The sequence below is a fragment of the Corvus moneduloides genome, chromosome 21 (assembly GCF_009650955.1).
Source record: "Corvus moneduloides isolate bCorMon1 chromosome 21, bCorMon1.pri, whole genome shotgun sequence".
Taxonomy (NCBI): domain Eukaryota; kingdom Metazoa; phylum Chordata; class Aves; order Passeriformes; family Corvidae; genus Corvus; species Corvus moneduloides.
In genome coordinates, this window is record NC_045496.1 from 3025230 (window position 1) to 3044126 (window position 18897).

Sequence of the window (18897 nt, forward strand, 5' to 3'; positions counted from 1 at the left end):
TGCTTTGGCAGAAGCAGGAGGGCTGATCGTGCTGGGCACCCAGCCCCCAGCAGTGACAGTCACTCTTTAGAATAAGTTAAATGAAGGAGATTTGTACCTGCACAAGCCTGTAGCAAACTCAGGGTGGGGAGCACTCCAAGAATCCAAGAAGGAATGGGATCCAGCTGCACTCAGCAGTCCAAAGTGGTGTCTCCAGCTCCGATGAAGGTGACAGATGATGAGATTTCCTCCTGTTGTGGCAGCAACACCAGACACTGTCAGTCCCTGAGGGGGTGGCCGGACCCTGCCCACAGCAGGAGTAGCCACAGGATTTTATCTCCTTGAAGCAGGGCCTGCTCCAGATGAAAATGGCAAGGGAATCCCTACGGAGCAGAAAGCCAACCCTCCATCTTCCCAACCCCCAGCCCCAGCTACACATCAGGAAATATTCCCTGGAAGGAAACTCAGGATGGCTGCTCAGCATTTACCCCAAAAAATTCCTGTTCTCCCTCCCTCGCTCACTCACACAGAGAAGACAACAAACAAAGCAGGGAAGTCTCCTAATAGTTTTATTGTTCCTTAGATAACTGTGGATAGTACAAAGTTTTCCTCTTAAAAAAAATTAATTACCTTCACACTTTCATAAACAAAGCTTCCCATGGGAATCTGCTGCCACAGAATCTCCACGGAAGCGATTTCCAACCACCATAATGCTATGCAGATAGTATAACAGTAAGAGAATATTCTTGTAATTATCAACATGAAATTGGTTACCTGTGTATAAGGGTGAACACTGATATCTTTTTTTTTATTTTTTATTTTTTTTTTGCCTTTTTAGAAACGAAAGAACCATCATTTATTAAATCCAAACTACATCATTGCATTTACAACATTCATTGCATAAACTGGACATACAAAGTTTTGCCACCTCTGGTAAATAACAGACATACATTATACAATATAGCTGCTGAATACATAAGTTCAAACAATATGGGTACAACAACTTGTTCATAATACATACTTAAACCATCGTGTTTAATAAGTTACTAAGACACAGATCCATGAGCTACTTCGGGTCTCAGCACAGTTAATCTAAGTGACAAGAACACAGTTGAGAGAGACAGTAGCTGCAATGGAAGGCGAAGAAAACTAACCTGTGATAGGTCTTGTTGAGACAGCCAGAGCTCCTCACGGGTCAGCTTTTCCTGCTTTTCCTTTCCACACATCCATCACAGCTGCCCGTGACGCCGGGGGAATGTCCATGCAACCCACACACGGAGGAGAGCGAGGCTCCCGAGGGTGAACTTCCAACAGTCATTGCCTTACTGCTTGAGGATGTACTCTAGGTTTGCTATCGGAACAGAAACAAAACAAAACCCCAAACTGAAGTGGTTCTCTGAGTGCAGTTCCAGCTGCAAGTACATGGTTACTCGTGAGTCTATAACACAGGGCCAGACTTCTAGAAATGTAGAGGTAATGCTGATCTGTCAGGTTTATGCTGGGTAATCCTCCATGACGTTGGTCTTAATTTTGGCAGCTGTTTATACATTTACTTATCTGAAGTATGTTTCCTTATGAGCTTTTTTTTTTTTCTTAAATTAGTTTCTCCCTTTTTTTCCCTTTTTATTTATTTTTTCCCTTTTAAATTTTCACTCTTATTCTATTTATTTATTTTTTTTCCTAAACCCAGTTTCTAACCAAGGCCGGGCTACAACTCGTCGGAGCGGATGACGTGGAAGAGGGTGACGTTGTACAGGATTTGGTGCCCGTTGTTCCAGGCGTAGAGAGCCCGATCCTTGGGGTTGTAGTCCAACATGGAGATGTGGGAATACTTGTTCTGGAAGGGGATGTCGATGTACTCGTAGGTGGAGGCGTTGGTCTGGTAGGCGTAGTGCACCTTGGTGCCGCCCGAGTAGCCGTTGGTGACGTAGAGGGTGCCGCAGATGATGAAGGCCTCGCCGGCGCTGCGCTTCGGGTAGCTGGTGTTCCAGGTCTGCAGGCTCTGCAGGGTGTTGGGGTCCAACTTGCTGATGACGATGTTCCCGGCGTTCTGGTTGGTGGCGTAGACGGCCCAGAGCCCGTTCTCGTCCACCATGAGGTCGATGTCCGAGTGGCCGCCCCAGGCGTAGTGGTACATGTTGTTGTAGCCGGCGTAGTCCAGGCTGCGCGTCTTGAGGATGGTCTCCGTTTTCAAGTCGAACCTGATGATGATGTGGCTTTGGTATTTGTTGAAGTAAATGGAGCCGTTGTAGACCACCTGGCCCGTGCCTGACCACGGGTGGGGGAGGCGGTGGGAGGTGAAGTTGTCGGTGTTCATGAAATCCGCCATGGATTTGTACTCCCGGACGAAGCGGTTGTTGTGGTAGCTGTCCATGTACCACACCTGGACAACACAAACACGGGGGGGTTAGGAATCACCCCAAAAACTAGGCTGGGAGAGAAATCCACAGCCAGGAACTATGGAATTGTCATAAAATGGTTTGGAAGGGAGCTTAAAACTCATCCAGTCCCACCCTTGCCAGGGACTCCTTCCACCAGCCCAAGCTGCTCCAAATCCCGTCCAATCTGGCCTTGAATCCAGCCAACATCTGTCACCTACACCCAGAAATAACCCCAATTTCTGGACCCCCGAAATCAGCTAAGAAATCAACCGAACAGCAAAGCTTTCCCTGGGGGATAACCTGGTATCTCCTTGGCTTAAGTGCTCCCCATTCCCCTGGGAATGCTGAACCACTGCCACCATCCTTCCTTCCTGAGGGCAATTAGCAACATTTCCCTGGCTAAACCCACATTTTCTGTCACTGCTGCTTTTGTTTCCCGAGGTGGCACTCAGTAAATTCCAGCAGCTGCTGTGCACAACTCCATTAATTTGGAATGCGGGAGCGAGGGATGCAATCACTCATTGTCAGGCAAATTCAGGCAAAAAGTCCATATTGGTTTAAAAATCATACACTGCTGCATCAAAAAGCTTAAAGCGAGGCTGCTGAAATATAAGAGACAAAGACATCTAAATCTTGCTCTGGGTAGATTGGGGGGAGATTTTAGATTATCATTTAAGTGCCAGTTCACTGGGGACACTGTCTAGACTCCTTAAAAAAAAAAAAAGCTTTTGTTATATGAAACCAATTCCGAGGCAAATGACCAAGCTGTGCAGTTAATATCCACAAGAAATATCCAGCCAGCCACTGACATTCTGGATGCAGTTGCTGCCTGAAAATGAGAGAGCTGCTTTCTGTAAGAGCCATTTAGGAAGGAGAAAAGGTAAATTTAGGAAGGAGAAAAAGTAAATTTAGGAAGGAGAAAAGGTAAATTTAGGAAGGAGAAAAGGTAAATTTAGCAAGAGGGAAGCCTTTAAGGCTGCAGATTTGGGTGATGTAGTGCAGATTTCTTCTGCAAACCCCTTGCAAAATGTGACAGCTCCGTGTCTGGAGTGTGATCATCAGTCTCTGAGAAGGACAGCCCAACATTTGGCTGCTGCCTTTGGGAAGTCAAATGGGGTCTCCAAAAACTTTGTAGGGAATTTCAGCCTTCCAGCATTACCTCCCTGGAAAACCTGCAGAGGTGGGGAATGAGGGTGTGGCAAATGGCTCCGACCCCCAGCTCCAAACCTTGGTGGGTTTGGGGGTGGCTGCAAAGCACCAGAGAACATCCAGAGCTGGAAATGAAACTCCTGCCTTCAACTGAACCAGCTTGGGAAATTAGAAGGGGAAAAATATCCAAATCCAGGCTGTCTCTTTGCTGTTCCCACTTCATGATCTGGTATGAAGAATTTGACACGCAAACATGTTGTGCTCTGTTTTTAAAGCCCAGCAGAGCCCTGTGTCACCACGCAGGGGCTGCAGGACCCAACAGCATTCCAAGGTCTGGAAAAGCAGCGATTGATGGATGAGCCATGTCCCATCACAGCAGCTGGCTCTGAGCAGCCTCCTCCTGTCCACACACAGCAATCCCAGCTCTCAGCATCCACCTGCTGCTCCCCCAGGGCTCACAAACCTCCCCCAGTTGTATTCCGTGGTTTCGTGACATGAACAAATGATCACACGAGCACCAAACACCTCCTGGGGCTGGGGGCCAGAAGCTGGGGATGATAAACTGCCCACCTCTGCCCATCCCCACTTTGCCACTCTGCTGAGCAGCCAATGAAGTTCCCTTAATGGTGTGTTCCTAAGGAAATTCCCAGCAGGTTTTATATATTAAATACACAGAGAGGCTTGGGAAGCTTCAGCTCCAGCTCGCAGCCTACTCGTAAAACAAAAATGCACGGCAGAAAAAGGCATGGCTAAAAACATATCAAAAAACAGTGGTTTGAGACAAAAACCTCTAAAGACTCAGGAGGATGTGAACCACCAGCTTCAGCTGAAAATTATCTTAGTGCCAAGAGAAGCAGCAAACACAGCCTGAAGGGGACAATTCTGTCCCCTCTCTCGAGCAAAATGAGACGTGATGTGGGTAAAACCTCCCCGCCTCACCTCTAAGCAGGGTTTTATTTGGGCTGGAAGTGAAATTTTGCTTAATAACCGTAAAATATGGAGGTGTTGAATTGGGGAACCAGTGCCAGCCAGTTGGCTGCTGGAGGGGACAACTCAAGTCACCTTCAAAGAAACCACCCAGGGGTGACTTCTCCAGAGCATCCCTCGTCCTCTCTTAGCTACAGAGCTGATACCAGGGCACAGCTCCCAGAATAGGTGCCCTGATCCAGCCCTTGCCGGTGCCTTTATCCTTTGAGGGATGCTGCATGCAGGAGGGAATTACAGGCAGCCAAGCTTTGTGCTTTTTGTTTTGTTTTGCTGCCTGCAAATCCTCGGCAAACACTCGAGATATTTTCCATTCCATCAGTCATGGGGAGCCAGGATTGATTTTCAGCCAGTTATTGGCCTCCTACCTCCTTGGGATCAAAATTGAATGGTCTGAATGGAAAAAAAAAAGAGACCAAAACAAAGCAAAACAAATCTCTCTCTCTGGCTGCAGTCAGTTAATTCCTCACAACAATGAGGGTGGAGGATGGAGGGCAAATGCAGGCAGATGACATTATCAGAGGCGCTGCCAGCAGAAGAGCAGCAGGGACCAGGACCACGGGTCCCTCTGCTCGGCCCCAGCTCCCTTCTGGCTGCTAAACACGGATTAGAAACCCAATACTTGATTTTTTTTCCCATGCAGACCTTGTGGTGACAGTTCTGAGCCCGTGAACTCTCATCACTGCAATGAGTTTCACCTGCCCAGGAACCGGACCACTGCAGGGGCCGCTCAACTTCTCCTCATCCTCCCTCCCTGGGGATGCTCAGCCCCCTCCCGCTGCCAGCAGAGCCCTGTGGGATGAATGAGGACATTCCCCAGGTTTCCCAGGGCACGATCTGGGCTGTGAGGAGTGTTCACTGTTCTCAGCCACACTGCTGGGACACAGGCATGACGCTGTCACACCCTTACCTTGTTCTCTCCCTCGGGAGCCAGAGGATCCGTCATCCACGATCCAAACCGGGAGCCCGAGGTTTTAATTGTGATCGGGTCACTTATTCCCGTCAGCTTCCCACAGGCTGGAAAAGAGGGGAAGGCTGGTGAGCACATCAGCCCCGTGAGGGGCACGGGAGCCAGTCCCACCCACCCCGCTCTGCCCACGGCTCTGCCCTGCTGAGGGTTGGTTTAATTACAGGGAATTAGGTCAGGAACAAGTGTGGGATGTTTTTGTTTGTTTCACGCCTCTTGGTGACAATTGTCCTTATCGCTGTCCCCAAGAAAAGCAGCTTTGCTGAAGCAGCCGGAGCTGCGAATGCCACAGAATTGAGAATGAGAGCAGCGAGCCAGGGCCGAGCAGCCCGGCGGAGGAACAAGCTCAAGAGCTGCTCGCCAAGAGAAAAAGGCAGCCGTGCCTATTCCAGCCCTGCTGGAAACGTGCGTTTGTTACAGGTTATGCAGAGGAGAGAAAAGAGAAAGGTGGAAAATGGCACACAATAAAAATCTCCTCCCTGCAAAGGTCATTTAGCAGCCGCTTTCCCTGCTCCCTCTCGGGTTGCACACTTAGCAAACGCTGATGGATCCAGCAGCCAGCTCTGGGACAGGAACCCCAGCGCAGCAGGGTGAAGGTGGGAACGTCCCGAGGATCCCTCAGCAGCTGCCCCGGGAATCCTGCCAGACTCAGCCTCACCACCACAGGGATGGGCACCGGCAGAGCACTGCGAGCCAGGTTTGAGGCACGCTCAGGTGCTCCACGTCTGCTGAATTCAGGGAGCCAGCTCAGAGCCTCGCTGCGTTTTCAAGCCCTAAACAAGAGGGGAAACAGCAGCACCTCTCCTCCAGCTCGTTTCCCACCGCTGGCTCTGTCCCCAGCCCCCCCTGGGGCTGAGCATGGATAGGAGCCTGCTCTGCAACGCTGCAGCCTCAGCTCGGAAGGTGCAGCCACATCCAAGTTCCTTTTCCCAACACCATCCCCAAGTTTCAGCAAAGCTGCCACTCTGGTTCCCTGCCTCACCAACATTTGAACGCGTGTGCAGTGAGGAGGGACAGGTGAGGAGATGAAAACACCTCAGGAAGGACTGGGGCTGGTGGGGGATGTCCTGTTGGGCAGGGAGAGCTCATTTAAAACTCAGACACACCCAGGGCAGAGCTGGTCCTGAGCAAGACAAGCTCAGGGCAGAGGCAACGGGGGACAGCCACCACCTGAAGTTCAGGAGGTGTTTCCTAACTTCTCCTTTTTGATGTGGGAGCCTCTGGCAGGCTGGGGAAGGGGAAGGTGGCAGTGCTGGGGTGAAGAAGCTGCTCTGGGTGCTGTGGCGGGCGGCACTGCAGTACTTGCTCAGCGGTGCCCAGGGCTGGGCTGCAGGTGGGAGCCCCTGCAGGTGCTGCTGGAACACAGGGAGAGCTCTGCCAGCTCAGGACAAGGTCAGCCTGCTCCAAATTACCAATTAAAATCATAGGATGGTTTGTTATGAGGGACCACTAAAGGTCGTTTAGTCCAACCCCCTGCAATGAGCAGGGATGTCTTCAAGCAGATCAGGTTGCTCATAGCTCTGTCCAACCTGACCTTCATAGAATCATGGATTTGAGACCTTGAGTGTTTCCAGAACTCTGCAATCTCTCTCAGCTGCCTCTCTCCTTAGCCTGTTCTCACCTGCATTTTAATTGCTGATCAGACACATCCACCTGCTCCAGCTCTGAGCTGTGGCCAAAGGGATCCCCTTAGCCCAGGGCAGAAAACAGATGAAGATACTCCTGATATGCACCAGCAGGTCATGACCAAGGGGACCATCAGTGTTCCCACAGCCTCCAGACCCAGGCAGATAACGAGAGATGCCACCAAAAAGCAGAGATTTCCTAACACACGAGGCACAGGAGTTTGCCCTCCTGCTGCACTCCAAACCTCTCAGCTCAGAGGGAGAGCAAAGTACTGGAGAAAGGATGCAATGGGTTAAAATAACAGATTTTAATATCTCACAGGGGTCCAGCCTTCCCCTAATCCCAGATCTGCTCAGCGCTGCCTTCCATTATCGCAGCCCTACATTGCTGTCACTTTTATCTCTTCCTCCCATTTCCCTGGAGAGGAGCGTTGTATAAAAGCCCATTGATTTAAAAAAAAAAAAAGTTTAAAAAGAAAAAAAGCAGCAGCAGCTGATAAGGGTAAAGCAGTGTTGTTTGCAACATCTCCTACACGTTTAGCTAGAGGCACACACACCCCAGCTCCTCAGCAGCGCAAGGGGGTTGTTCTTACACAGGGCAGTGTGTTCTCTCTCCTGGTGTAAACCTATCCCAAGCTGCTGGGAGGGAATTTAACATGGATTCAAGATCCCTGCTTAGCTTTCCTGGGTTTGCCACCCAGGCGTGGCCAGTTCCAGCCCCTGGGATCCTCACCCACCTGAGGAGATCCACACCACACTTGGAATATCAGCAGCTGAGCCTCTTGCAAACCCAGCCTCCTGGTGGGATCCAGGAGGATGGGATGCTATGGGTATTCCAGGTCACTCAGGGACAAATGTGCCACAGAAAAGCATGTCCTGGTGCTCACCCAGGAGTCCAGGACACGGGAAACCTGTTGAGGAGCCACTTTTAGGGCCTCACAGAGGAGCTGCTTTCAGTCCTCTTTGCCCAGCACTATTCAGGTCCTTTTTCCAGGACAAAAATCAGCCTCTTCCCAAGTGTCCCTCCAGCCACCTGCCTCTGTCCTGCCCCCGCTGCAGCCCTGCCACAAAATGCATCCCCACAGAGCCCCTTCCTTCAGGAATTTTCCAGCAGGATCGGGTGCTGCTCCCCTCCCGCCGGTGAAAGCGGGCGCTCCCCTCCTCCCAGGATGCCAACACCTCCGCTCCAGATCTCGGATCCTGCCCACAAGTCCTGCTTGGCAGCTCACAGCAACTCCTCCACCAACGCACAGACACCAGCACCAGCTCCTTCTGGGCTCCGTGGCTCTGCTGCTACAGCTGGGATCTTTCCCTGCTCTGGCTTCCCAGGAAGCCAAGGACTGATCCCCCCATCCCAATCCAATCCCTCCACAGCAGGGATGGGGCTGTGGCAGCTGAGCTGTGCCTGGATCTTGCCTCTCTGTTGCCTGGCCAGAGGAGCCACTCCAGCCCAAAACCATCAGGGATGGGGCTCCATCCCCATTCCCACACCAGGATTTTTCCCAAGACTCAGGGAAAGCTTGTGCTGCCTGAGTGAAATTCCCCCTTGATCCAAGGAGTGACAACCCCTACACTTCCTCTTAGGAACATTTATGGAAAGGCTAAAATCCCTGTATCAATAGGGATCTTCAGGAGTGTAAACAGAAACACAGATTGAAGCTGCCATTATTGATTTTCTTTTTTCCCTCCACACACATGCCAGGGTCAGGAAGTGTTTTCACTATTGATCCATCAATAATGCTTAGGAAACCCAAAATGCAGAACAGGACCTTGGCTAAGGAAAAGGCTGCTGCTCTGTCAGAGCTTCCTGGGAGAGGTGAACTGGATGGGAATGTGGCACATCCCCCCCCGTCCTTGGCCTGTGCTTGTTGCAGCAGCTCCCTCACCCTGTTTGAGGCACACACACTCCAGGGCAGCAGCAAATCCCAGCTAAAATGTGCTCCTTGAGACATCAGTGAGCCCAGCTGAGCAGAAAACCTGCAGCAAAGTAAAATCCTCAGCAATCAGGGCTTCACTGTGTGGCAGCAAAGCATTTGTAAGGCTGTTATCTGAATTTAACTCAATTAACAACCATTTCCAGTGGTTTACATGCCACGGAGATAAACAGCATTGGAAATTCAATCCGTGCTGTTGCTTTTAAGTGACCAAATAAATCAGCCTCCTTAGTGAGCAGCAAATCCTCTGGGATGAACCTTTGTGAGGCACAGAACCCACCTCTGTGAGCATCCAGGGCTGCTGCGAGACAGCTGCCCTGACCCCACGGTCACAGACAGAGAGCAAGGGCAGGGAGAAGCCAAAAGGCCCAGCTAAAGACTTGGAAAGATTAAAAAAGCCACCCAAAAGTTGCTAGACAAGGCTGCCTGCAAGAGCTCAGCATCCCTACCTGCCTCATTCTTATCTGGGCTACTGGTCCCAGCTGGACCTGAGCATGAGAGGATGGGATGAGTAGAAAGGGTTAATGGTCCAAGAGCAAATTCTATTTTTTCAGAGCCCTGAATGGTTTGGGAGCTACTCCTTAAAGCCTGCCCAGGGTCTGTGGGGGGATTGTCCCAGCTTCTCTGGCTGCATAGGGGCTGTGGGGGCCAGGGTGGCTTTGTTTAAAGAGCTGTCCCTGAGTTTAAAGTCTCAAATCCCTGCTCCTGCTGCTGCTCCCTCTCTCTATGACCCACAGCTCCTCCTCATTTTCAAGGGATGGGCTGAAGGCTCTGGGTACAGCAAGGGGATCCCTCTTTGGGCAGCTTCTCCTCCTTCACCTCTGCCTTCAGCAGGGGCAGGATGAGAGGATCCATTTGCAGGGCAGAGCTGCCCTTGCTGGGGCTGTGGGGCTGCCAGGAGGTCTCTGTGCCCTTAGTCCCACCCCACCCTCCTGGGCCTGTTCTCCTTTCTTATCTTTCTCCCTTATCTGTTCATCCTTCCTTATCTTTCTCACTGCAGTTCTCTCATTCCTGCACGGTGCCCACCTGATAAAGCTCCAGGAATTAGGGACCAAGTCATGACAGCCCTGCTCATTCCTGTCCCCCCTGAGCCTTCATGGGGAAATTCGAGTGGGTGAGGGCAAGGTCAGAACTTCCCTCCATCCCCAACCCTGCTGCCCTCCCTGGGACCATTGTGGGGTGAGGGGAGGGACAACAGAACGAGGCAGAAAGGCCCAGCCTGTCCTGCTCTCATCCCAAACCTGGGGCACCTGTGCTTGTTAATTAATGAGAAATCAAACGCTGATCTCTCTCTTGGCAGGGGGTTTTACCTGTCCCAGGGGTATCTTGGTGCCTGATTTGTAGTTCAAATCCAGATTTAAGTGGGAATTTTACTCTCTGAGTGAGATGGAGCCTACAAGGGATGGATCCCTACGTGGAATCACAGGATGGAAATGCAGGGGGAATAGAGGGGAGGTGGCTGCTCACAGAGGTGTGGAGGCACCTAGAAACAAGCAAAAGCAACCCCAGCAGCAGAGCCGAGAGAGAAACAAAGCGTTACGTTGCCAAGGATATAAAGTGCTCAGAAGAGATCTGATCTTCCACGAAGTTACCTGAGAGTGTAATTTCGTATGTGCTACCAAAATAGACTGCAGAGCAGTTAATGTGTTTGGATTATCTAAATGGCGTAGCAAGAAAGTCAATAATGGAAGGAGAAATTAAATCAAGTCAGAGCTGGCCCAACAAATGGTGCAGAGAGTCCTTGCAGCTGTGGAAGGCGGTGCCCTCCTCCTTGCCCCTGTGTTTGGGGTCACACACTGGGTTTGGCAACACGTGCTTTGGTTTGAGTCTCCCCACAACTGACCCACGGCTTTCAGTCAATTAAAACCCTCTGAATGAGGTTGGAGATGAATCCCTGGTGGTTTAGCAGCAGCCTGATGGAAAGGGCTCCCTGCTCCCTCAGGGAACGGGAGAGGGAGGATTCGCATCCCGCACAGGGGCAGGACCGCACCGCGCCCCCGCGCCAGCTCCGTCATGCTCTGCTCCGGGGGGACTGTCAAGATGCAAAAAAAAGAAAGGGAAACGAGGGAAACCGAGGCACAGCCTGCACAGCCCCACACCCCCCACCACGAGCAGAGCCCTTTGCTGGCGGGCCAGGTCCAGGGATGCAGAAGCAAAAGGGGTGCAAGTGTTGGCTTTGCATAAGTGTGAGCTGCCACTTATGCAAGCGCCGCCCACACGCCCGCTCCCGGGGCAGGATCCTGAAGCGCTCACACCACGAGCAGCATTGCTCCTGCCAGTAATCCTGGGCAGGACTACTCCCAGGAGGAATGCTCCTGGTGGCGTAACTCTTGGCAGGATCGCCCCTGGCTGTGTGGAGCTCATCCCTCGCGGCCGGGCACGGCACCAGATGTCCAGCGGGGCATCTCTGCCTCCGGCCGGGATGCGTGCGTTGGCACCGGTGGTGTTGGAGCCAGGGCCATCATGGTGGTTCTGAGCCTACCTAATTTTTGCATGCATGCACGAAGCCTTTCTTCAAGATTTGACACTCTGTTCTGAAGCTCTTCGTAGTCATAGGCGCCAATCTCCTCCTGGAGTTCGTTTAGAACTGACGTCAGATTCTGGACCTCCTCTTTAAACTGCAATACCAATTTGGCATCGGCTTTGTACTCTTCCAACACTGGTATCAAAGGCCTAAGTTCCTCCATTTTCGCTTTTATTGCCTGCAAGGTTAAAATAAGCTCGGTTCAGTGCTATGCGTGCAAAAATCTGCAACACTCTGCCTTGACCTGGGTGCTTCCTATGGGAGCGAAATGTTCACATATCCCACAATTATTAGCATTAAAATTAGTTCAATTATTATTTTTGGTCCGAATGATGTCTTGGCAAGAACATATTAAACAGGCTGCAGAACACCAAAATATTTGGGAAAGGCCTTTATTTGTCATTTTTAGAATGCAACATCTTAGGGTTACATGCTTCAGATCACATACACAAAGAGTTGTTGTTTTTTTTTCTTTTTTTCTTTCCAAAAAATAAAAGAAAATAAGATATATATGCATTGACAAGGGTTTCAAACTATTCATGAAATGCATCTACAATTGCATGCAAAGGAAGATCTCGGTTGTGTGGTTCAAGGTTCCTTAGTGAGATATGGTGCTAATTTGGAAAATAATCAAAAAAATCAATGCATGGTGCAAAATGCTCTGTGGCCCTCTTTTCATGGTTACATGGGAGTGAACTGCTTCTTCAGTCACTGCAGCATTGAAAAAACTTGCTTTTTAGTTAGCCCTGTAAGCAAGAAAATGAAATACTGTTGAGGATCTAGCTCACTAACCTGCCTTATATAGATAGCCATTCATAGACAAATACTCTTATGGCACTAAAGAGAGAAAAAAAACCAACACAAGAGCTCCAAAGCACTCACAGTTTAATGCTGGCATTAGCAGGAACAAAATGCTGTGGCTGTTCTTTCAAATGCTGCTTTGGCAGCAAATTAGACAAAAATTCCTCGCTGGTTTTGAGCGGGGAACAGAAAAACAAAAGTCATTATCAGATGGATTTTGCAGAAATTAATATTTTCCTTTTTTTTGGGTGTTTTTTTTGGTTGTTTTTTTTTTTTTTTTTCTCATTTAAAGGCTCAGAATGCAGCATTTTGTTGCAGATGCTCTGCTCCAGCAGCTAATGAGTAGACATTAATATGCATGCACCTACCCGTTAATGAAGCGTGTTAGAACACCCAAAAACCCTGGTGCTGCTCAAATTACAGTGGCCATGCTCCCAGCACCCAGGGCTGTGACATCTGCCTGTGTCCTGAAGCTTTTTGGGGCTGAACAGGATCAGGAACTGCTCCTCAGCCTCATTGCCTTCCTTCCCATCCATCCCCTCCTATTTAAGCCACGAGGTTTTTTCCTCCTGCGCTTTGCATGTGGGGAATGCTTTAATTTTATTTCATTTTAACTTCCCTGGCAGGCAATGGGGAGGGTTAAACTCATCAGGATGGCGGGGAGGGGGGGGAAAAACAATAATAACTGAAACAAAGAAATAATTAAATAAAAGGAACTCATGCTCAAGTCTTTCCATCCAGACTGCAGAGCTAAATTTAGGGTCCTGCAGTAACTGGAGATGGGGAGCGGAGGAGGTGGAGTTGGTGAAAAGTTTTAAGAACCATCTTCCCAGCTTTTTATGAGATAATTGTGGTATTTCAGTATTTAGCATTAAAAAAATCTGCTTTAAAATACCAGCCAGCTGCCTGCAAATGAGGGTGGGAATCAGCTGGGTGGCTGATCAGAAAAGTCCCCAAATTCCACCCGAAATCTTCTCCATTTGATTTTTCATATCTATTAACCCACAGCACAGCTAAAATGTACAATTCCAATATTGCCCAGAACATCTTTTTGGCAATTTCATGCGTTCTCAAGCAACTTCCTGAGGGTTTGGCCACTGCTCCCAGTGCCAGCTGCATTCCAGAGGCTGGCAGCTCCGCTACCCCTCTGCCCAGCACCAGGACACCACACAGAACCCATCACGAGGTGCTGTCTCTGCTGCCAACACCTTTAGCTCAAAACTGGACAAACTCCTGGAGATGTGCAGCTTGCCAGCCTGAGGACAGCTGTAATAATTGTATTTTTGGTTTTTTTTTTCAGGTGGGGGTGATGTTTGATTGAGGAACTCCTGTCTCCAGCCACCCCGAGGGGAGCTGTGGTTTGGGGACAGCCCGCTGCGGTTTGCCACCTGCTGCAGGGATGGAAAGGGAGCCCCAGGTCCCGGGCTTCCCCAAGAAATGGGTGCTGGGCGTGGCCACAGAGGGGAACCCACCTCACCCAGAGCTCACCCAGGGTTTGGGTGTCTCCCTGCAGACCCCCCTGATGGATTCACCCTGCACTGCCCTATTCGGGGCACCCAGGTGGGTGTGGGAACATGGAGTTTGTCCTTTTACCCTATAGGAATGTGCAGGGCTGAGGATGTGATGCCACAACCTGGATCTGGCTGTGCTCTGGACAGGAAGGACCCCACAGCTGGTCCCCTCATGGGAACCAGAGCCACAGTCCCGTGCCCATCCCGACAATTCCCTGGCCACAGCTCTGGTAGCAGTTTGGAAACCAGACCTACCTTAAACTGCCTTGCCAGGTGCTGCTTGTGGCTTTCTTCCACTTGCTTAAATTTGGATTCCAGTCCCCTCATCTGGTTTTCCATCTTCTCCACGTACTGTAGGTCTCTCTGAGTCCTCCTGTCCAACACCTCTATCGACTGGGACATGTTTTGCACCTGTCAGATGAGAAGGGACTCATTAAGAAGGTGCTGCCAGCAGCGAGGCAGCCCCCCTTGCATCCCAACGCTGACCTTTTCCACACTCTCAGCACAGCTAAAGGGCAATCAGCCCATGCATTATTTACTGCTTCATCAACAGCAGCTTCCAGATTACGACCCCGTGCTCCAAAACACAGCAAAACCCGTTTCATAAACATTTTTTTTTCCTGCAGAGAAGAATTCAGCAATCCCACATGGAAATGAGGGGTGTAGTTGAGGTTAAGATGCATTACTCAGGCTGGCCTCTCTGAGAGGCACCTGAGGAGAGCTCAGAGGTGACGGCAGCACACCTGGCTGCGAGGCAAAGCTTCTGCCCAGGTGCTCATTTCCATCTCCTCGCGAGTGCAAACCTCACTGCCAGCCAGCAGAACTTCATTACCCAAGCAGCCTGCTCACACAGCATCTGCCACAACAAGCCCAGCGGCAGCGAGGGCATCCTGAAGGCGGGAAGCACCGGGGCACGCTTGGTACCCCACTGGTGCCCTCCTGCTCGGGAGCTTCGGCTTCCGGAGCCGCGCGGTGCCGCATTCCCGCGGCTCCCGCTTGGAGCCCATCTGGCCTCGCCAAGGGAATGATGCAAGGAGCTTGGCTGGGCTCACTGTGAGAAAACGAGCTGGAGGTGTGAGGAGGGGAGGGAAACGCCAGCGAGGCTGACCTGATTTTGAAGGTTGGCTGCCATCTGATTTATTAAGATATTCCCTCCTGTTTTGCAGGCTGGGAGAGGGGGAACAGAGCTCTGACGTCAGCGCCTCTTTAGCATCGAGCACTGAGCCATATTTAAGGGCTCTGCGGCGGGGCCGGATGCGTTTGTCCCACGGCGGGGACGTGCCGGGGCTCAGCCCACGGGCGCTGCTCCTGCCACCGCCACGTCACCCCCAGCAGTGCCACCACCGCGATGACGTCTGTGGGGAAAGTGAATCAGGCACCCAGCCTGCTGCTGCTGCTGCTGCTGCGTCAGGGCCTGGCTTTAGAGCCAGCCTGCTTCCAATCTGCTCAGCTGTGGGTGGCTGAGCCAAACCCGAGCGGGAGCCAGCCCTGTCCCCATGGATCCGCTCCCCGGGTGCCACATCCCGCTCGGTGCCACAGCCAAGCGCGTTTGGGTTGGCATGGGGAAGGAAGGAGTGGTGCAAGTGCTGGCAAATCCTGCTGGGGGGGGCTGGGACTTACCTCGAGTGGCAGAGCGAGGGCACGGCAGGACAAATGCCAACTGTGGTACCTCCAGCTTGGAAAAACCATCAAAATGCCCGCTGCTCATGCAGGATGACACCGAAACTATTACAGGGATCTTTTAAAAATGTATGGATGACCTGTGTGGCAAAGGCCAACAGCCTTTGGAGTGTTCTGTACAACTGCTCCGGGGACCAGAGTGTTCCTCAGCAAAGGTGAAGCTATTTTCAGTCTCAGAGCCTCAGAGATGAACCAGCACCATCCTGACCCCCCCAGGATCTGCTCAGGGAGGTGTGAGGAGCAGGGAAGAGCAGAGCAAGGCAGGTTTGGAGGAGAAAAGAGCAAACCTGAGCTCAGCCCCAGGCTGGTCAGCTCCCATTAAGCTGTGCCTCCCCCAGGGAATGTGAGCTCTCAGTGGGTGTTAATTCACCTGGGCTGGATGTGGAGGAGTTTGAAGACCTCTCTGTGCCCTGAGGCAGGAGAAGGGAAGCCTCAGACAAGTGTGGCTAGGCTGGCAAGCTATTTTTATTCCCAGTTATCCAGCCTATCCTTCGAGTTGAGCTGCATCTACCCAGCAGGATTGTTCCAAGGACCAGAGACAGGGATGACTTGTAGGGCTCATACGAAATTAATCTCATTTATTCCACCAGTGCCTAACCCCAGCTGGAAATAATCAGAAAAGAGCATTTCTCTAATGACAGACCAATATCTGAGTCTGCTGAGCAAGATTTTGGGGGGCTCCTTATGCTTTTTTCAGGTGGTGGGAAGGGAGAGAGACTCTGCTCTTAGAGCATCTCGCTCAAGCTGCTGCCCTCAAACACCTCTGGAATGTTCCTGCTCCTCCCTGAAGCAGAGGAAAATAACCTCCTCACGTGCCCCTACACAGAGATGCCTAAAATTAGCAGCTGTGCTATTCTGGGGTGGATTTTACAAGCCCAGAGTGGGTATTTGTTGCCCGTGTTGTTTTCCATCAGGCAAGATCTGGGCCAGATTTGTAGGGAATGAGTCTCCCTCACTCCTGATCCCTGACAGCCTCGTGTGCTCCAGCAGCTGAGGAGCTGCTTGTTTTCCCTCATTAGCATATTATGCCCTTGATCCAGCAAAGTGCTTTGGCACATGATTAGGTTTCAATGAGCCTGTTGGAGCTCAGGCTGAGGCGTGCACAGAAGTGCTCTAATGAACTCAGGCCTAAGGATGCTGCCTCTTAAATTCCCTCAGCTCCATCCATCAGTTGCAGTCCTCAAACATGGCCTGAAATGCTTTTTGCCTCCTCTCTCAGCCTGAAAGCTCATTTTCACCAAGATAATGTGAGACAGATACCTGTGGCTGTCTGGGGGAAAAGAGTTATTTTTAGCAGTTGAAATAGGAAATTAATACAAATGAAGCTTCCAGTGCTGCTCTTGTCATCCTGTTTGACAAGGAGCTGTTTCACAGTTAAACCAGAGTTAACAGAGAGTCAATATTGGCCTGGTGACCTCAGTGAGGTTTGTAAGGTCAAATCCATGGTTTAAACCCTGCTCAAGCTTCCCTGTGGATCAGCCTTTCAGGCCAGCTCCAAAAGGGCTCTTCTGAGCCCAGCTTTGGGGTTTCAGCTGGGATGAACCTTTGGCCTTGGGGAGCTGCATAAACTGGTGGAGCAAGAGCAAGAGGAATCTTGAGGGAGATTTTCAAGGTCTAGGGAAAAAATCAGCAGAGAAATGGACTCAGCTGATGGCCCAGGATATGAAAAGTTCATCTTATAAGGTCTGTGGAAGGCAGAGTGATGGCTCAGATGCCACTTGTCCCCCTGTACACACCTGGGAGCGACTATCAGAGGAACAAAAAGAACTGTTAAATCTGGGAATCAGCACTGGCAAAGAGGAAGAAGCAGAACCAGAAATGGTTTCACCATCAGAGGAGGAAGTCCTGCCTGCTAAGAGGGCCAGAATAAATAAATAAATAAATAAATAAACAAACAAACAAATAAATAAATATCCACTTGGAGCTCAAACTTAATCTGTTGATGAGCAGGACTGAGGTGATGTCTTGGTTTGGGCGCAGTCCAAGGCCTGGGCTCAGCACCTGACACATGTAAGGCTGGAAGGACTCCGTGTACTCCAGCCAAGGATGAGCTCAGACACCTCGAGTGTCAAACCATGGGCTGAACACTCTGTGCAGTGTGAGCAGCCCTGGCTGCCCTCCCCTCCCCTCTTTAACCTGTCAGGATGCCCAAGACTCGTTCCCAGCCACAGGAACTGCGGTTCCTGCACAGATCCTCATCCCTGTGAACTGAGCATGGATGGATGGCAGCTCTGAACTTCAAAATTCCAAAAGATTCTGCATGGAGATTTCGCCTGCAGATGCTGTAATTGCTTTGTGCACACACACAAATGCAGCTGATTCCTTGCAACACCTCATCATTTCCACAGGTGACTTCAGGCCTGCTCCTTGGAAAATCCAAGCACAATTAACTCCTTGTGCTGCTTCCTCTGCTGCCAGGGAGAAACCAGGAGCTGCAATTTTCCCCCCTCACAAAGCTAGGGTTAGAATGTCAGCTGAGGGAAGGAGTTCCCAGGATTAAAATCCTTCCTGGGAAGCTGGAAGCCCTGCTCTGCAGTTGTTTTTTCCTACAGGGATTATCAGTTCAGCCTCCATCAAGATCAGCTGTCTGGCACTAAGAGCCTACTCCTTATTTTGGGGTTTTTCATATAGGTTAGCGTGGGAGTGAGATGCAGACAGATTAGCAGGCAGGTAACATACCCCAGAACACATGCCCAGAAATCCTGCTCCTCCCTCACTTTTTATCCATTGGCAGCCAGAAAGCTGCATTAAAAAAAAGCCCCACCGAGCACTTCCACCCTCTCCTGATGTTATCCCAGGTCTCCCATTCCCAACTCCTGCCCATCAGCAGATGGCATTGGGTCAAATCCTGCTCGTTTAGAGGAGTTCTGGGAACACAGTGGCTCTTGGACACCCCTGTGAGCTGTTGATAAATCCTGCTGCCTCTCAGGCAGATGCACCCAGGGCGTTATTGCTGCGAGGAAGAAAAGCTTGAGTGGGATTATTTTTAGCAGCCTCTGACAACCCAAAGAATTGTTTTAGGGCTGAATGTTTCCTGGCTGGCTTTATTGCCCTCAGCACATGGGGCAATCAGTTAAGTGGAGGTTTAATATTGTGATAGGGAATTAAAACAGCAGCTTCCCCCAAAGCAGCAGGATGGAAACTCTTTTGTCATGCACGGCACAGGCCAATATAGCATTAGGGCACGGGGTTTAATTCTGTACCCAGCACAGGAGCCAGCTCAGCTTTGCAAGAGAAGAGCACAATTTCACATGAAACAGCATTTCCTCACTGAAATCTGTTATCTGGAAAATTTCTTGTTATTGGGGATGTTTCCCTAATGAGATTCTTTGCTCTCTTTGGACAGCAGACTATTAAAAACT

At 50.6% G+C, this 18897-nt stretch overlaps 1 protein-coding gene across 2 annotated transcripts in view; it reads right to left on the reverse strand.

Annotated features, from left to right (window-relative positions):
- Positions 1–531: 531 nt before the first annotated feature.
- Positions 532–18897, reverse strand: part of OLFM1 (olfactomedin 1) — a 32159-nt gene continuing 13793 nt past the window's right edge. For both annotated transcript variants that reach the window (XM_032130480.1, XM_032130479.1), the window contains exons 3-6: positions 14111–14266; positions 11502–11721; positions 5404–5510; positions 532–2362 (exon numbers count right to left, since the gene is read on the reverse strand). In XM_032130480.1, coding sequence (XP_031986371.1) covers positions 1688–2362; positions 5404–5510; positions 11502–11721; positions 14111–14266 — 1158 coding nt within the window. In that variant the 3' untranslated portion in view covers positions 532–1687. The remainder of the gene's footprint in view (positions 2363–5403; positions 5511–11501; positions 11722–14110; positions 14267–18897) is intronic.